The 19,831-nt window shown below is 37.7% G+C and overlaps 1 protein-coding gene across 8 annotated transcripts in view; it reads left to right on the top strand.

The window, feature by feature from the left end:
- Positions 1–19,233, top strand: part of METTL4 (methyltransferase 4, N6-adenosine) — a 46,801-nt gene extending 27,568 nt beyond the window's left edge. For 2 of the 8 annotated variants that reach the window (XM_086891185.1, XM_086891172.1), the window contains exons 2-10: positions 65–129; positions 831–1,345; positions 2,056–2,118; positions 5,722–6,088; positions 8,187–8,256; positions 10,080–10,254; positions 10,453–10,559; positions 11,153–11,241; positions 17,448–19,233. In XM_086891185.1, the coding sequence (XP_086747311.1) occupies positions 914–1,345; positions 2,056–2,118; positions 5,722–6,088; positions 8,187–8,256; positions 10,080–10,254; positions 10,453–10,559; positions 11,153–11,241; positions 17,448–17,593 (1,449 nt within the window). In that variant the 5' untranslated portion in view covers positions 65–129; positions 831–913 and the 3' untranslated portion in view covers positions 17,594–19,233. Of the gene's footprint in view, positions 1–5; positions 374–830; positions 1,346–2,055; positions 2,119–5,721; positions 6,089–8,186; positions 8,257–10,079; positions 10,255–10,452; positions 10,560–11,152; positions 11,242–16,273; positions 16,386–17,447 lie in introns of those variants that run through there. The other 6 variants (XR_015287481.1, XR_015287480.1, XM_086891193.1 and 3 more) reach the window with 6 other exon arrangements.
- The last annotated feature ends 598 nt before the right edge of the window (positions 19,234–19,831 follow it).

The following is a 19,831-nucleotide window of genomic DNA, read 5'->3' as shown; positions in this document are numbered from 1 at the left end:
GGGAGGAGAGGAGCGAAGGGAGGAGAGGAGCGAAGGGAGGAGAGGAGCGAAGGGAGGAGAGGAGGAGCCCAAGCCCCGGAAGGGCTTAGGGACGGGCCATGGCCGTACAGCGACATGGCGGCGCCCGCGGTGAGTGTGTGGCAGGCGCTGCCGGGCCTCGGCGAACCCCGGGCTTTTCTCCAGCCGCCGAGAATTTTCCTGGGGAAAAGCCCGAGCTCTCGGTCCCTGTGTGCCCTCGGGGATGGGAGTCGGCGCCTGGCCTCAGCAGCGCTGCGGCTGCCTCTGCCTTTGCTGCTCCCGGGTGCCGTCATTGTGAACCATGTCTCTATGTATATGTGTGTGTAGATACAGTGTATGCATATGTATATAGTGGGTATGTATGCATATATAGTGTGTGTTTATTTGTAAATATATTTAGCGTATGTCTGTATATAGTGTGTGCACATATGTAGTCTATATAGCACGTGTGTAACATACGTGGTAAAGATATGTAGTGTAAATGCATATATATTTGGTGTATATACAGTGTATAGATATACACACATATCGTATAGTCTTAGACATAATTGGAGTGTCATAGGGCTGTTTTCTGACTTGTTAAAAAGAGACAGAGTAAGCACATGCCCTATAAAAGTATGGAAAGTCATATAAAATTCGGTTACTACAAAAAATGTAGTGGTATGGGGAGCAACATAATGAGGAAACCAGCTGAAGTCAGCAGATTCAGCAGTGTGCCCTGTGTGAGCATGGAAATGTCTGTCAGAAGAGATGTGATAGTTTATTAAACAGTGGTAATTCTGTAAAGTGAATTCTTATAAAAATTCCCACAGGAGGAGGTTGCTCCAGGAAGTGCAGATGGTTGGTGAAGGCTGTGGTTTCAGGGAGCTGATTTTTCATCCTGAAAAGGGGACTTATGATGTCTGTGGTACATCGTCTGACAGCGGGATGGCTTGTGGATCATCTCTCTTTCATCAACCAGTGTGGCTATGAGATCTGTGACTCCTTTGCACACCCTGGTGGTGTCACTCACAGTACTTCTGTCACATCTACTGAAGACTATTACAGCATTTCTACTTTTGCTGCCACGCCCTCATCAAGCGGTGGTCCTCCTTTTGATCCTGGAGATGCTGTAGAAGCAGAAGGTAAAAGAGCAAAAATGAGATATGTGTTTCGGGAGGAGTTCTTTGATATTTCTAAGCCCCATATAGCTGCAGCTTGTGAGGAGCAGCCGTGTCAGGGATGCCCTGAGGTGAGTCTGACAGGAATAAAGGCCAACAGCAACAGAGAGGAATACCAAGAAGGAGCAAAGAGTGACACTGGAGATTCTCTTGCCACTGCTAGGAAGGTATGTTCTCTGTAACATAGTAAATTACAGTAATCCCTTGATAAATATTATTCTGCTAATATTGTTTTGCATAACTAAGTCTTTTGAGGTAGTGTAAAAGAGCGGGAACTTTGGAGGATATTCTTGTGCCACTCATGTGAGTACTGTACATTCTGTGTCTCATAAACAGTGGATGCTCCCGAGATCATCTGACGCTGGTTGTAGTCAGGTACACAGCCTGAAACTGTGGTAGCTGTTGAGATTGTGCAGATTAGTGAGTTGGGAAGGACAGTATGAATTTACTTTAAGTATTGTTCAGTACTGTTCCATATGGGCATGAGAAAATAAGAGTCACTTGTCTAAACCAATAAATGTAATCAGAGAGAATAGTTAATATTTTTCTTTTACTGGTAAACTGCACCTGGCAGCTGAAACTTTTAGTATGGGCCCAAAGAGGCATGAGCACAATCTGTGCACTAGGTACCTTCAGATCCTAGTGCCATGAATAATTTAGAGCAGCTTTAAGCCTATATACCTTGTGAACGCCTGCAGCAGTTTAGTTTCAGATCTTTTTGCTTATTTGACTTGTACTTGTGATAGTAAAAAGAGATGGAAATTTTTGTCTGGTTTTAAAGAGGTAGGTTTTAATTCAGGTATGTTTGATTTTTTTCCCTGTTTTATTTCATTGTGGAATTGTATGTTTTTTTTGTTGTTTTTTGCTAATTCTGCAGAAACGTAAAAGGAAATGTGTATTCAACCAAGGTGAACTGGATGCTTTGGAATACCATTCAAATGTAAGTTGGAAAAAATGTATATTTTGCATGTACATGCTGCTTGACTTTGGGCATGTGCAGAGTGGAGGGCATGGTTGCAAACAAATTCTGTTTTTGTAGCTTGTTCCACTGGTGCAAAGAAGGAAAGGGAAAGGAAGGTCAGTCTCTCCAATCCTTATATGAATTCATGCTTACAGTGTAGATCTTCTATGTAGATACATGTGAAACTGCATCTGAGACATTACAAAGAGCTGGAAGCTGCATCCACAAAGTAACTTGTACTGTTACAGATAACTGAACATCATGTTGTGATGAGTTGAGTATTAGGAAGTGATCAATTTGAAATTGGCAGCATAACCCGTTCTGAATAGCAGCTCCTCAGTGTTTCAGGACATTGTGCTGAGTTACTCAAAGCTTTTGTGACCTTTGAAGCAGATGTGCTTCAAAGTATCTTATTCTGCAATTGAAAAAAAAAATAACCTTTCTCTAACGTTTTATATTGTCCTACTAAAGGATTACGCATTAATTGGAATTCAAATCCATGTGCTTATGTCGGTGATGTGCTGGTGGAGATATAACTGATTAACACAGAAGCATAATAGTGAATCATAGAAATTCAATCTGTAGGTAATGCTTGGTGTATTTTACTGCTTTCCCAAATAGTGATGTGAGCCTGAACTGGGAGCTACACTTGCTTTCTTTCCTTTGACAAAGATGTTAGTCATATTGGGCTTTTTGCTTAAATCTATTCTGCTTGAACTACATTTAGATGACTATGCTTTTTTGCCTTTTACATGGCAACAGTCTTGTAGTAAACATTTGCAGCTTGCTGATACAGTGTAGAGGTCCTGTGATTATTTTTGTGGATAAGGTGTGCATGTGCAAAAAATCCCCTTAAAGGAAAAAATTTTGAAGTTCAGCATGAAGTTTAACGTGAGTATGAAAACTTCAAGGCAAAAACAAAATCATTCAACAGTAGAAATAAGGAAAGAAATGAACAAAAGAAGTTTGATGTCTTGGAGCCTTGTTTAACTTCAAATGATATTTGGTAAATATGTGGAAAAGACAATTTGGAAAAATCTGTGACCCCAGTTAGCCTCTTAGATCACTCAGAGATTAGAAAGTAGTATTGGGTTTTTACTGTATTTGTGTTGTTGAAGGTTATAGCTCTGCAAGTCAACCCAGATTATTTTGGCACATATTTGTATCTGTAGAGTCATTGTCAAAAAACCCAAACAACTCCAATTTTGTTTCTGCAAGTGAATCTATGAATTTTAGCTATTGAATCCATTTATGAATTTCAGTCAGTGTCAACATAGGGAACAGTACAAAATATGCTAAATTCCTTCAGCAGCCATTTGGTAAAACTGCTTCAATAGATTGATAGTCAGGAGGCTTTGTCCACTTTGTCCACCTGTGAGTTAATGCATGCATGTAAGAGGGTGTAGTTTCTAAAGATATATTTATTAATTCTGTTGAAACAGTATGAACTCTTATCACAAACCAAGGTACTAAAAATTTATGACTCTGTACTCTCTGATATCTAGAGGTGGCACTATTAAATTATTAAAAATTTTCTTCCCCTGTCACTAATCTGGGAACTGTAATAAAGCATATTTTGTAAAACCCTCTTGTAATCTTGAAGATTCTGTAATCAGATGCATTTGAAACCGCAGTATATATTTCAAACCTTTAAAAAAGCCCCTATAACTGACAATGGACAAATGGATAAACACACCTCACTGACAATCAAAAGACATAAAGGCTCCATGATTTGGATATAAGAGGTGTGGGGGGCAAAGATTCAATTTTGGATAAGCAGTGTTAAAGTGAGAGGTGTGGCTTTAAAGCCCAGGAAAAGTAAATTCCACCCTGTGCCTCAGGAGATGTGCCCTGTGAGCCCGGGACGAGTTGCCACATCTCCAGACCCCTCATGGGGTTGCAGCTCAGGGTGTTCTGATTTGTTTTGTGCCCCTGGGTTTCTCTCTTGCTATATCCCTATTAGATGCTGCCCTTAAACTCCACCCTGGCTCTGCTCCATAAATCCCCCACCCTGCCTCTGGTCTGTGTTCTCTGTCTCTGGATTTGAGCTGAGTTTGTTCCTGTGTTGAATAAATGGTTTCCTGACATTAACCAAGCAGAGACCTGTCTCATTGCATCCCATGTCGGTCACCAGAATCCATAACCTCCCTGGACTTGATCCTGCAGCTGCAGAACACAGCAAAACGGGTCTCTAAATTTTGTGAAGGTGCTGAAGTGAGTAACAGTGTATATAGGTCCAACAATTGTGTCATCCTGGACTAACAGGCTATTTGAGAGGTTTGCCACTTAGAAAAGTTGCAAAAATCAAATTCTGATACTTCGATTTACTGATTGTACTTCTGTATTACTGTAAAATGCATAGATTGTTGTTTTATGAAGTGAATTGAAATGTGGAAAATTACTGTTTTTTAGATCCCAGTATACATTTCAATTAAAAATATGTTCATGGGCACAGCAACTGGAAATTAAATTAGAATTTTAAATTAAACTTCAGATAATTGCTTTGAAATTTGAAATTCAAATGTTTGCTTGAAACAATGATATTCCACATCTGTTGTCTGAAATGTTTTATTCAGTAGTTTTGCATTCTTTCTTTCTCCAGCCTTCTAGTTATTGTAACTTTACCAAAAAATCAAAACCAACAACAGAAGTTAGCATGGTGTCCTGGTTTATGGCTGGGATAGAGTTAGTTTTCTGCTTGGTAGCTGGACAGCTAACGCAGAGTTGATAGAGTGGGAATGCTCCAAATGAAAAATAAACCCAAGTTATTAAAAAAGCCCCAGAGTCATAGTGAAAGCTAAAGGTAAATATCTTGCCTGAATGTCTGCACCCAGCTGTATCTGCTTTGTCCCTTCCAGCCTGGTCAGGATAGATCAGAAAACATCAAAGATTCTCATTTTGGGTTTAGCATGAGGATAATGTTGACAGCAACAAATTAAGACATTGGTGTGTTAAACAGTGCTTACCCTAAGTCAAGGAGTTTTCAGTTTCCCGTGGTCTGCCAATGAGCAGGTACACAAAGGAAGCTGGGAGGGAACATGGCCAGGACAGGTGTCCTGAATTGGCCAAAGAGATATTCCATGCATAGGATGTCATGATCACTATATAGACAATGGGAGTTGGCCAGGAGCCATGGATTTACTAGTAAGGGAGGGGCTAGACATCAGTCAGTACGTGGTGAGTAATTGTGTTGTGTGTCAGTTGTTTCTCTTGGGTCATACTTCTCTCACTTCCGCGTTTTAATAATAAAAATAAGGATAATAATTAATTTTGTTTCCATTTTTAAACTGTTCTTATAACAGCCCATGAGATTTGCTTTTTTCCTTGGATTCTTCCGCCCACCAGGGAGTGGGAGGCATGTGGTGTGGGTGAATGGGTGTGTGGTAGTCGGTTGCCAGCTTGGGTTAGACCAAGACACACACCATATTATCATGCCTTTGTAGCTTTTGATCTCAGTAATTGACAAGGTTCCTTTTCCCTGCCTGCAGATTGAAAATATTTTGATTTCAGTTGCATTTCCTAGTCAAGTGGACACTTGAAAGACCTTTTCTTTCATCCTTTGTTTTTATTGTGACCATACAGGTCAGGAAGCTCATTTGGGACGGCACTTTGCATTTAGTCCAAGAGGGACTCAAAAGTGGTTTTCTTCGCCATACTACTGCAAAACCCAGTTCCAGGAAGAATAATGTTCCTCAACACATTGTCTGTGGGTTGGCTGAATTATGTGAAATGGCAAAGCAGTTTCCAGCTGTGGATGAAAGTGACCATCAAGTTGTACATGTGCTAGAGGAGGAAATCTCCAGGGCAGAGCAGGACCTGCTTTCGTGTGTTATGGAAAACAGCTCAAACTGTGCGAAGATAATTGTGTTAATGGGGCAGAAATACTTGGTACCACCAAAAAGCAGTTTCCTCTTATCTGATATTTCATGTTTACAGCCCCTGCTGAACTGTAAGTATCTTTAGGTATTAGAATTTACCCCTTTTCTCCTGCCCATAAAGGGCAGTTAATGTCAAGATAACTCAATGAACAGATTTTAATATACAGCATCACACTGATAGCAAATGCTGCTGCAGGCTTTCAAGGTGTTATTTCTAACTTTGTGCAAATAGGCAAGGACTTTCAAAGGGATCTTGAGGGGTTAGGAAATCATGTCATGAGGGGATTATTTGTTTCCAGGAGGCTCCTTAAAAAATCTCAGCCAAGATACAACAGTTTGTGAGTGTGTTCTGAGCTGCTGTCAGCATGGAAGTCACGTAAACATGTTGAATTGTGCTAGCTGTGCTGCTGGGTCTCTGTCCCACAGGATGAGCCTTTAGCATAGGTAGGTCCATGTTGCTGCTGAAGTGGTCCTGCTGTCTTGATTAGACCATGGGGGAGAGATGAGATAATGCACCTTAAAGCAAATGTTCACTTACAGACTCATCCACGTCAGTGGCAGGGTCTTTTTAGATTGGAATAAACCGGATGTGGAACAAAGCCCAGTATCCCCCAGGGAAGGTAACAGTTTGAGAAGCTGTTGCATCTAGCTGGAAGGCAACACCACTTTAGCAAGACCACCAGTACACACACTTCACAGCTGAGAGTGTTTGCTTATGCAAAAATCAGTGACACGGAAATGGGGGGATTTTAGAACAAGTCCTCTGTAAAAGTAGGTCAAAAGCTATCCAGGCCACTATCATCAGCCCTAAGCTGACAACATGCTTTGGTCTTCAGTGCCATTCCATTAGCTTTCAAATTGACCTTCATTATTACTATTAGTATTATTTTTATTACTATCAGTCACAGCTAAGCTTTATCAGTCTTACAGGAAAGATGTTGTCTGTGAGCAAGAGCTGGGCATTACTGCTGTACCCTCTAAACAGTAATTTTATATTTTTTAACTGCACATGAGAAGAGAGGGAACATGGAACTTAGACATTATATTTTTTTAATTTTGCTTTTTATTGAGAAGATATTCAAGAGGTAGAATCTTACTGTCTACATAATGATTTTGCATTTGAAGTCCAGAATCTAGCTCGTTAGTGTTTTCATCTGTAGGAAAGAAAGAAGATTATTATCACTCTGCTACCACTCTGCACAGTTGAGCATATAAGATTCTCCAAGGAGTTGCAGAGCAGTCCAAGAAATCTGAGCAAATGCTTTTGAAATAAACAACAGTGAATGTTAACATAATGCCCTGACTGTAGACTTTTTTTTCTGAGTAAGTCTGCTGTCCATTTTAATTATTATTTTTCTCCTTGTCTTTCATGTGCCAAAAGAGAAGTAATTCTTGCTGGTCAGTCCAGTGTAAGGATAACACCTCCAGTGTTAAATGAATAAGATGTTGTAATCACATTTTATGAACATCAAATACTAAGCTGTTGTTCTTACCATCAGACGCAATGAAAGAACAAATATGTTCTCTGAAGAAATGAAATTGGGGAGTTCTTTTTTTTTCATGCATGTGTTCTGTATCTTTTTTCCTCCAGCTAAAGTAAACTCAGCTTCCCACATGAAAACTCTTTCAGTTTTTTTACTCTTGTTCATTGATTCCCATTTTATACACTGTGTCTAGCTATCTGTCTCTCTTTACCTCCAGTATTGGAAAACAGTTTTCTAGGGCTTGCTTGAAGCTCTGCATGTCCCTATTGGCCTGATAGAAGATCAAACAGGACAAGAATCTTGCATTCAGGGCTGTAGCTTTTCACTCAGCTGGGTGCCTCATTACATAGCTTCTGTTGGGAAACTTGGAAAAAAATTTATTTTTGATACTTACACTCTACTGTCCTTTTTTTTTCCTCCAAGTCCTGTAAGAAATCCAAAATTTCTTGGAGGGATCTGACACAGATCACATCAAAGTCCTTTCCTTAGGTAATCAGCCTAAAAATATTGAATTTTTCTGGATATGATTATCTGCATTACGCATGTCAAAAGTCTTTTAACTTCTTATTTGGAAATAACAGAAGAAGTTTGAAGTTTTGCTGTTTATCTGTTTTAACTCATAGATATTTTTTAAAGCTAATTTACTGGCTTTTTTTTTTTTTTTTTTTTTAATTTCACTTGCCAGACAAGAAAAAATATGATGTAATTGTGATTGATCCACCATGGGAGAACAAGTCTGTTAAAAGGAGTAACAGGTATGTTTTATAGTAAAATCAAACAAACATTGTCATTGTAGCTTACAAAGGGTAATTAACATTTTAATATATTGATCCAATCTAGGACCAGTATAATTGTGAGACTGTAGCTAAAACTTGTAAATATTTTGACCGTGCTTGCCTTCAAATCTATGGACTGTCTTGGGTGTTTTTCTGCGATGTCTTGGATGCCTGGCATACAAAATATTTACAAGAGCAGATCTCTAAATTATCTAGCTGGTGAGAAGGTCTTAGTCCTTTACAAAGCAAGTATGGATTCTGCTGTTTTGTAGGGCCCAGGTCATGCAGATATTAGTTTGTAATTAATAGGGTTACTTCAGTGGGCATAAAGCTAGATAAATGTGTAAGTATTTCCAAGACTGAAATCTTGCTCCGAAGTTTGAGTGGGTTTTTATTTAATTAGAGGTGTAGCTTAAGCTTCAGTCTAATGTTTAGAAGAACATGATGATGCAGCAGTAAAACCCTCTAGTGCAATAGGAACTCTGAGTACTGTAGTTTATGAAGTCATTAACTTAAATTTTTATGGGCTTTCTTCACTGCTGAGTAACATCATGTTTATGGCAGTGGAGTCGACTTCCATAGAACTGTATCTGTTTGAAAGAAGGGTAGACAGGAAATATGGCCTTACAACTTTCTAGGATAAAGTTTGCTGGAGCTTTTGAAATGTATTATGAAGACATAGTTTGAAGATGCAGAGACTGATGAGTAGGCTTGATGAAGAAGGGCTTCAAAAGCCCTTCAGGAACCTCTGGAAACTCTCATTCAGATGTCTGTCTTGAGTATATAAGGTACTCAGAGAAGAATTGTACTTACTAGCATAACTTAGTCACCAAGATCTTCTCTCCCTTACAAAATAAAGGCAAAAAGTGGAAGAGATATCGCTGCTCATAATTATCTTGTTGGCAGCTAATCATTGTGAAGCATTTCTCATCTGAGTGAATCTTTCTTCCTCTGGAAAATCTAGTCCAGGAGTCATTTTGGATTTTATCCTTGTTTACTCTTTCTCACTGAAGTATTGTGTGGGGTCCTGGGTACCCACAGGGTGGCTGTTGATTTTCATTAGGCAATGTGCCAATATTTTTGGTGCTGCAATGTGTAGGTTCTTGCAGTTTATTAATAGTGTGGAATTGCATCCTGAAAAAAAAATGGTAGCACAGGCCAGGATCTGGGAGGCATCCTGGATTCACTGGTGTAGCATTCAGTTAGCTCATAAAAGTGCAGAATGGTTTTGAATAACCTAGAGAACTTTACTTGGCTGATAATTTAAGAAAACCAACAACTTCTGAAAATAATAGGAGAAATCATTGTCTTTTATGACTTCTTAACTTGCCATTCAAGTTAGTATTGCCCTTGCAAGTCATTTTCACTTGTCATTTTCATTCAGTAGAGGGTTTATTATGAGAAGTGAATAGTATTACATTGTCTAAGAAACTACTGTTCACTAAATAGCTTTGTTCTGGCACAAAGATGAGAAAATTGAATTACATCTGATAGTTCTTAAATGAAGCATGGGCTTCTAAACTTCTTCAGAGTCACAACTCACACTGCTTTATTTTGAGGGATAGTGGAAATACATAGTTCAAGGTTCTGCTCAGTAAAATTTATGTACTTACCCTAATGATTTTATATAAAATCCCTCAGAATTGTCCACTGGGTGTCAGTCTTGAACTATTTTTATGACTTAGATTGTCAGGAGGTAATTCTTGAAGTGACTGGTCTGTGTAGTTTTTTTATCCATTTGTGTTGATTTGCAATTTTTATGGTTGGTATATGCTAATTGCTTTCTCACTATACTGGCATAGGTACAGCCACTTGTCTTCATGGCAAATCAAGCAGATCCCTGTACCAGCACTAGCTGCTCCAAATTGTCTTGTCGTCACGTGGGTGACTAATAGACAGAAGCACTTACGTTTTGTTAAGGATGAACTTTATCCTCACTGGTCGGTGAAAACGCTTGCTGAGTGGCACTGGGTAAAAGTAAGCTCTCAATTTGTTTTGTTGCTTTCTTGGACATGCACTATGACACTTTATGTTCTTCTAATTTTTCTATTTACTATCATCTGCTTCTGTATTTGAAAGCTATGATATCATCACTATCCTCTTTATAAAGGAAAAGGTCTTGGAAAAATATGGGAAATTAAAATCTGCTGTATATTTTTAACTCTCTTGTGTCAGATTACTACAGCTGGAGAATTTGTATTACCTTTGGATTCTTTGCACAAAAAACCCTATGAAGTTCTTGTATTAGGGAGATTCCAAGGAGATGTAAAGGAAGCCTTAAGGTATGTCAGGATATTTATGGTGTCTTTTTTTGCATCTGCTAGGATTCCCTTTGTATGTATCACTTGCTTATAATGCATTATAATATCCCAAAATTTCTTGGCTGATTGTGGACCTAAAGATAGCCTTATTAGCTTTGGAACAAGAGAGTGTCTTAGTGAGATTAAAGGATGGAACCCTTGTCTGTTCCTTGCGTCTGCTGTCTTGGGGAACTGTCTGGGAGAAAAGCCTTGTGGACAGGGCTTCCTTTGCTGACTGGTTCTCTTGGACCACAAGTCCTTGGCACAGGCTGATGCCATTTTGGGGATGCTGCTGTTGTTCCACACATGAAGATATACTGGACTGCGCTGTTTGTTCTCAGCGGCTTTGCATGGCTGTTGTTAACCATGTTTTGTCTCAAGCCTCAATGATTTCATAAACTGTCATTTTATATGTTATGTCTGAGCAACATTTGACTTCCCTTGGACTTCCCTGAAGTTTGTAAATAAACATTCTGTGTATTATCTCCCATCTGGAGTAGCTCTGCGGGAGCTGTAGCATCACATTGGGTAGCATTCATTCTCATGTTTCTTTTCTTTTCTGATTTATATGGCAGGAAATCTGAATGTGTTCTTCCAGTTCCAGAGCATCAGTTAATTGTCAGCATACCCTGCAGTCTGCATTCACATAAACCTCCTCTTGCTGGTATGTTTTGGATTTTTTGCCTAATGTTTCTGTAGCACAGTGGACTCAAATGCCTCATTCTGGGATGTACGTAGAAATGCCGTGATTTCCCATTTGCCAAGCAACTTTACTTAACAGAAGTTGTGGTTCCTCAGCATTTCTAAGTGTTCTGAAACAGCTCACTCTTGGTCTCCAAAAATGAATACGAGAACTATAACTTCAAGTATTACTATGTGAACATTTTGGGTAGACATGTAGAAAATGCGTTGCCTTTTTCAAAATTTTTCTTTTAAATACTTCAAAAACAGTTTTATAGACACTTTGTATAAGAAGTTGTGACAAATGACCTAAAGTACCTTGTGAAGGAGAGAACTTTGGGAATACATAAAATAGAAAAGCAGAAACCTCTTTCTTTATTATGTTATCCTGAAAAAATGTTAACATATCTGCATTAATTGATTATATGCCTGCAGTACTATTATGCCTTTAAATCAAAAAACCTAATTATTTTAAGACTGCTAATAAGAGGCAACAAATAAGGCATGCCCTGCTTATTTCTGAGGAGTTGTATTTCACTCTCTGAAATTGATGCAGTAATTCCAGCTAGCTGGTTAGTGTGGGTATAAATTCAACTTTTTAGAGTTAGTCCAATGAATTGTTCTGGAGCACTTTCATCCATAGGAAGTGGTACTTTCATCATTACAGCACCTTAGAACCTTGAAAGGCTGTGGTAAGAAATATGTTTAATACCTCTCACAAGAATGATTTCATCCTCCACCAAGGGGGAAGTTCAAGATGAGTCTGCAGATATTCCAGGTGTTTTGTATTCACATCAGAAAAGGCAGGTAGAAGAAATGTTTAATGCTCTTTGAGAGGAGAGGTGTCATGCTTTGCTTCACTGATATGCTTTCCTTTTTCTCTTCCGAAGGGGTAGAATTACTTTTGATCTGAACAATTGTTGTACCTCCAGGGATGCTTTGAAATTTGTGTTTGGGGCTTGAATTTATTAAATTACCATAAAAAATAAATAAATAAATATAAATATATGTGTATATATATATATTTATACACACATACACATAGCTGCCCCTCTGTTGAAAAACTAGCAGAAAGGACATACTTTGGTTAGCTAAAAACATAAAAAAAAGAAAGGCAATTTTAGGAGTATTTTTTGCCATCCCAAAGCCACATTGTTAAGAGTTAGGGCTACAGCAGGAGGTATATGTGTTGATTTAAGCTAATGAACAGTGGGAGGCTGTCACCTAGGGTCTCTTTAGCAATCCAATACTTAGCAGCAAACTTGGACACAAACAGGAAACTTCTGAGGTATCCAAGGGTGCAAAACTGCAATTTGGATGTATTACAGAAAATTTTAGTGCAACAGTGGTCCTTGGAACAGTTCTTTTGTAGCGCAGAATCTAAAAACCATATGGGAGAATACTTTATAAATTATAATCCTGAGTGGACTTCAAAAGAAACTGTCCTTGCTAATTTCTTGTGTGTATTTCTTGAATCTTCACTTGAGTGATAGGATTTGATACCATTGTGCAGCATTTATGTTTCTCTTTGAAAAAATTAACTTGCTGTGGAGCAATATAAATGATTTAAAAAGTTTTTGTGAAAATCCACATATATCCTACAGTTTATTGGCAGGTCTTTGCAGAATATGGTTATGTAATGAAAAGGTAGACCATAAAGCAAATGCTGATTGCTGATGCTTTGACTTCTGTGCCATACAAGGTGTTGCTTTCTTGACCAGCCAATATTCTCAAGCAGCCAGTAGAGAGCAGCTGAGCTACATCCAAGAGGGGTTCAGAAGAAATTTGAACAGAAGCAGGGATTTGGCAAGGGGGGGAGAAGGACACTTGATGAGTCACACACATTCTTTATGTTTTGTTTAGTAGTAACAAAGCCAGAAATATTAGTATTTACTGATGCTGTCTGGCACTTTGTTTCTTATTACAGCAATAAAGGTTGTATGTTGGTACATATGTAGCCACTTAATGACTGATTATGAGTTTATCTCTCTGGGGGAAGAGAAAGATGTAAATTAAAGTAAGCCATCAAAAAGAGATGTTTGTATTCCTACAGTGCATTTAACCATGAAATTGCAACTGTAGGGGTTTTTGGTGATGCATGTGCTGTGTTCAATGCTTAGAGCTCTAATATGTCATTGTAAATGTACTTAAGCTGCTTTATGCAAATGTGTTAAAATCAAATTTTATTACTCCGGGTTTTGATTCAAATAACAGCAGGTTTTCTTCCTAATTCAATTCAATGTTGCTCTTAGAGAGCACAAAAGATACTCTGTTACAGATATGTATGAACTTCTAGGTAACTTCACAGCACCTTTTTTCCTTTTCCTGTATTACATATTGCTCTTGTTATAGCCATTGCTCTTCCAGTTTTTAAGTATGTGCAGTTATTGTTAGAAAATAATACTGTTGTGTAGGAGTTTGCCTAAAAGCACTGGAATTAATTCTTGGCTATGTTCTAACCAATTTGCATATATTCAGCAGAACTACGCAATGAGAAGTCACGGGAACTCCCTTCTCCTGTAGCAATGGCTTATTAGGCCGTGTTATAAAGGTTTTTTTGGAACAAAAAAAAGTAAATGCCTTTTGTTTCCTTATGTGCCTTGTGAGCCCTTGCTGTAAGACTAATTGATAGGTGCATCAGCATCTAGGTTAAACTTGGAAGTTCAGGAAAGATGCAGTGCTGTAAAGCCATCTTTGAGCTGGATTTCAGATCATTTTCTGGTCCTGCTCTGTTCAGGGTTTAGACAAATTGGGCAATAAGGGCCTCTACATTGCAAACTCTTTTCAAGGGTTATTCTAAACTGAGATAACTGCGTGCTTTGTTCTTTGCATAGCTCACTGATCAGGCAGTGAAAAAGCAGACAGTTATTTTCATTTTATGTATCAAATTTGTCAATGCAGAACCTGCTTTTTAGGCAGTGGAAGTTCAGAAAATAAGGAGAAATTGTTGCTTGTTTCAAAGATAATTCTTTTTTTTCTTTCTCTCACTTAAACATTTTTAGGAGGATTTAGGAGGATGCATTTAGGAGGATGCATCTTCACTACGTGTTTGGGATTAGGAGTATGCAGGTGTGGCAAGTCTCCTGCCTGATCACTTCAGAATGAAATGGGTTTTCTGGAACTGTTGTGTCTGCCAGCTGGCTCAGTGCTAGCTTCAGGTGTCCTAAGGCATTAGGTGCTCAAGTATAAGTACCTGAGTTGCTGTCATAGTGTTTGTGACACCTGCAAGTCACCTGCAAGTGATAAAGAATAGGCTCTTTATCATCTATTTAACATGTTTCCTGTCAGTGGTATCTGTAAGTGGATAGAAGTAATTGTGTGTTGGGTTTTGCTTTTCAATCTATTCCAGAGGTAGAAAAACTCAATACTTAATTTTTCTACTGATGGAACTCCTCTAAGCTGTTTTCAGAGGAAAAAACTCAAGGGTTTGCTTGAGGGCTGCAGATCAGATCCATGTGTTAAGATAGCCTACTGGTCATGTAAAAGTCTAACAAAGAAATAATTTGTAACTTGATCACTGATTTTTCCTATTTTAAGGAAACCAGTGTAATGAGATTTTAAGCAAACAAAATTCAGCTCTTTTGATATGGTAATTTTGTTGCAGTGCAAGTTACTGCCTGATGTGATTATGTAAATGCCTACAACCTAGCAATGAGGAATCATACTATAATGTAATCTCAAATTATATGTAATATGTCTCTTTTTTTTTAAAAAAAGCCCTTTGAGTTTAAAAAGATGCTGTCTGTGCCAGAAGGAGAGGGGGAGATTCCTGTGACTTCCTTTTTAAATTCTATAATGAAATTGATAGAAAGACATGTTTCTTGCTTCTGCTGAACTGATGGGTTTCTTGGCTACCCCTTTTTGCTTTCTGGTGAACCAGTCTTTGAGGCTGGTTGAATCTTTGAAGTGTGGTTTTCAAATTTGTTCTTTTAGGCATTAAAGGTTTTGGTGCCTATTAAAACTGCTTTAGATTACTGAACCTAATGCTATGGTGATATTTTTAACTTACAAATTTTAAGTTCTGGGCAATCTGTTCAGTGTTTCAGCACCCTCATTGTAAACAATTGTTTCCTTATATCTAGTCTGAATTGATCTGATTTTAGTTTAGAACCTTTATCCCTTGTCCTATTGCTGCAGGCCCTGCTAAAATCAGCTTATTGCCTTCTTTCTTATATACCCCATTTAAGCATTGAAGAGCCACAATAAGGTCTCCCTGGAGCCTTCTCATCTCCAAGATGAGCAACTGCAGCTCTCAGCTTGTCCTCCTAGGAGAGGTGCTTCAGCCCTCTGATCAAATTGTCAGCAAATTATGCACAAGAAATTCTTATCTTAATGGACCTATGAAAAGAACAATATTTTTTACCACTTTTTTTTATTATGATGGGTTTGCAAAATGGTATTAAGCAGCTACTCATAAGTGGTGTCTAATTAGATGAACTCCCATGACACCAAACAGTGCATGAGTTTTCTGTCAGAATGTACATTTTCCTCTAAACTTCCCAGACTCTTCTCTGCAAATGCTAGATTTGTTTAAACATTTTATCTTGCCTCTAAAAGAAGCAGGTTTTTGGAACAAGATTCCTTCTGGTAGCAGTATTTCTTAGATTAAAAGCTGCCTTGATGATAACCCATCTGAGACATTCATGTGACATTTGTTAAAGATTGGGAGAAGGCGAATAGATTTTTATGCCATGCCAAAACACAATAAAGCCTGGAAAAACCCATTAAAATGTATTTATAGAAAAATTTTTAATATGTTGGGGCTTTGGAAGAGGTGATCATGTAGGTAGGAAATGCATCTGGGGTTGGCTAACACAAGAAAGTGAAGTGGGTGCTCATCTTTCTGCAACAGGAGTAATCCATGACCTGATCAGCTGGGGTCTCACATAGGGCATCTGTGGCAAACTTAATGCAAAAAGTCAGTACTTGTATTGTAAAAAAAAAACCAAAAAAACCCAAACATTTCCTCTCATACTTTGGTATATGATGTCTGGATGTGTTTTTGCTTTCTGCAGTGATCTTGTCTGGAGAGACTGAGTGAAGCAGCAAAATGTCAGATTTATGAGCTGTATTTTTAAGTGACAGAATTCAGAAATCACTGGCAGGTCTGATCTAAAAGTGACCAAGGTATCCTTTGGAAAGGGATATGTTTCCATAGTTTTTCTTCTTTTATCTTCAGCACCAAAACAAAAAACAACATGCAATTTTTAGTATAGATAAGTTTTACAGTCTTTCTGCCTTCTCTTTGTTGGGTGGTCCTTAAACCATTGCTTTTCTCATTCATGTTTTTGTATACAATAACATTGTTGTAGCCATTTCATGAAACCTCGTTAAGGAGTCGCTTGGACCATCCACAGGCTAAATGGCTCTGTATGACCAGTAACACATTTAACAATGTACTCTTTGCAGTAATACTTTTCAAGTAAAATGCAAGATCTTATTCTATCACTCCAAGAATACCAGTCCTGATCAGTGACACAATTGATGTTAATGACAGACATCTTTATGTTTGAATTTATGCAGTAAAAATGCCTAACTATGAAAGAAATTTATGTTACTGAATAACAGTAATAGTTATAGAAATATTTCTTCAGCTGCTGGGTTGATACTGGAGGAAAAAATAGTTCCTGTATTTTTATAGCCCTTTTAGTGCTATACTTATTTAACTGATGTGTCTTATTTTATCTTTTAACAGTTGCCATTACAAAAATGCTTTTATTCCCTTTAAGCTACAGAGGAAAAGAGTGTGGTCTTAATTAAGGAAAGGGTCTATTTATTTATTTATTTATTTATTTTTAGAAGTATTGCCCCCTTGTTATTGGAGCTAAGTGAAGCTTTAGGAGGTGTTTGGTTGATATTAGTAAAAAATTCAGAACTCATCTATGTAGAGGCTGAAATAAATCCTCCTTCCCTTTCTCTAAATGAAAACCAATAAATCAAGGCTATTGAAGGCCTTGACAGTATTGTTCAGAATCTCAAGGGCACTTATTTAAAATTACTTTCTCACTATAAATAGTCCAGCTGTTTGATGAAACCTCTGAAATTAATTTGCTGTCTCTCCCTTTTTTAATGAAACATCCATTTTTTCATCTGCTAGCATCACAGGGGAGGTTTTACTTGTTTACTATTGTTATTTGTACCATTGTCATTGTTGTTGTCTTCTTTTTTTTTTTTTTTTCTCTTGTGCAGCAGTTCTGGCAGAGTTTATCAAACCAGATGTGGAATGCTTGGAGTTGTTTGCTCGCAACCTACAGCCTGGCTGGACCAGCTGGGGAAATGAGGTCTTGAAGTTTCAGCACATTGATTATTTCACTCTTCTCCAGAAAGAAAACTGAGCTGGGTCTCAGATAGCTATATCTTCTGAAATTTCACACCTTCCCAGGGGGCTCTTGAACTTAACTTTATTACTGATGGTGCACCTAAAGGTGACAGAAATGAAACCAATTGCATTTTAGTTAGAATTCTTTAAGTAGCAGGATATCTGTTCAATGCTGTCTCTCTTTGTGTAAGATGGTCCCTTACTCTGACAATCTAAACATATTTAAATACTGATATTGTTACCAAAAATCAGTAAAGATAAAACTCCTTAGTTGCTGGTTAGCATTAAGAAGGCATTCTTTATTTGGCTGGATGCATGAGGGAGTATTTCCTCTGAAATACTGTGTATGCTGATTACAGAGAAAGCTCCTATTTATATGGGGTATTTTACATACATATTACATATATTACATACCTGTCTGAATAAACATAAAGATGATAATAATTTCCCCAAAATCAGTAACATATTATGTTCCGTCCCCTTTGCACACTTGTTCCTCTGTCTCAGGGGTTTCTTTGGTGATTCCTGGTGGCCACCCCAAAATCATATTTGGCCATCCAGTGAACTGGTAAAAAGTTGGCATAACTGGAGGTTACTCTGCAGTTTTCCTTCTTGGTCAATGTTTAACATGACCCTAGAGAATAAGCATTGTGTGTTTCTATAGGCTTGTGGTTTATGAAGAATAATTGTATTAACCCACCAGCTGAAAACAATTCTTCATCTGTCAACAATGTTAGAGAGTAAATTCATCCCTGTTCTTTTTCAAACCTCAAGAAAATAAAGATATTTTAAAGTATTCTCACTGCAGGTTTCAAATCTGAGCTGATAGCACATTGCTATTGCTGTACTGTAGCTCTTGTGTTATTTTTAAAGAATTATAATGTATTGTTTTTAAAGAGTCAATGGAAGTAAACAGTTTTGAATGATGCATATTTTCTTAAAGATTTTTTTGCAAAACAATGGATTTTGAACTGGAAATATTTATGAAGGCAGTGTATCTTCCTGCATTTTTGTATGTGTCTGTCTGCCTCAGAAAATAAAAGGAGCAGTGCTTATGTGTATTGGCATATGAATTCTTGACTGACCATATTCTATGTAAAATTACACTTTCAAAACAATTGGCAATTCCTTCTTTGTGTATATAGTGTTAATTTTTTGAATACATTGGAAATGATCAGTCTTAACATCTTAAAAATTCAGAAATTTTAGCAGATTATATGTATTTTAAAAAAAATTATTTCCTTATGTTTTGGAACATTATAAAGCCATGCCAGTGAGCTGTATTTTTCAGCTAACATAAAAATGATCCCTTTAAAAAAAAAAAATTAAGGAATGGTACACTTTGTGTATCCTTTGCTGTGCTTAGATATACTTTGAAAAATAGAAAGAAAATGTGATGAGACTTCTGCCACTTACTTGTTTGCAGCAGTAGAGGCAGAGGTGCTGGAGAAACTGATGTTATGATGGCAGACTCCTGAGTTCTGACTGTTTATAATGGAGAACAAAACACATTGCTTAACTTCTTTACTTTCATTTCCATTTTGGTAGCCTGGTGAGCCGTGAAGATTTTTTTAAGTTAAACTTCAAATGTTAGCAGAGCTTTTTTTGTAATTTTGTAATAAAAATGAAAATAAAAATTTGTGTCTTATTTGCTGACATTTCATGCTGCATGATTTTATTTAGTCTGCATTTTAAGCTGTCAGTATGTAAGCAATCTTACCTACAGCTACAAGGGATAGAAGGTTCTTTATTTGCTTCTAGTTTTATAAGACATTCCCTACCTGGAGCTTCTACTTTCCCAGTCAGAATTCCCCTGCCTTCCCAAGGTGCTCTCATCTAGTACTAAATGATGTATGGGACTCAATTGTGGAATAAATGGTAACTGCTGCACGTACCTTGTTTTCTCTTTGTATTCTACAAGACAGAAGAAGAAATGACAATATTGTCTGTTCCAATCTGCTGCTATGAACAACTCCAGATTATCTTTTTAATTACAACTAAAAGAAAGACGAACAGTTTTGGAGATCAGGAAACCACCTTTCTCCTTTGAGCTAAGCAACAGAACCCTTCTAAGGGAATAACCTTCTTTAGGCTGTTTAAAAATTGATGACCTTATTAATTTGTCTTTTCTGTGGAGTCCCTTTGCAAATAGCGGCTTTCTAGAATCCTAGAATAATTAAGATTGGAAAAGACCTCTAAGATCAAGTTCTGCTGTTAACCTAACATCACTGTGTTCACCACTAAACTGAAGTAG

Source organism: Cyanistes caeruleus, chromosome 1 (genome assembly GCF_971803275.1).
Source record: "Cyanistes caeruleus chromosome 1, bCyaCae1.hap1.1, whole genome shotgun sequence".
Lineage (NCBI taxonomy): Eukaryota > Metazoa > Chordata > Aves > Passeriformes > Paridae > Cyanistes > Cyanistes caeruleus.
Note: the sequence above shows the minus strand (reverse complement) of the source record. Positions and strands in the feature narration are given on the sequence as shown.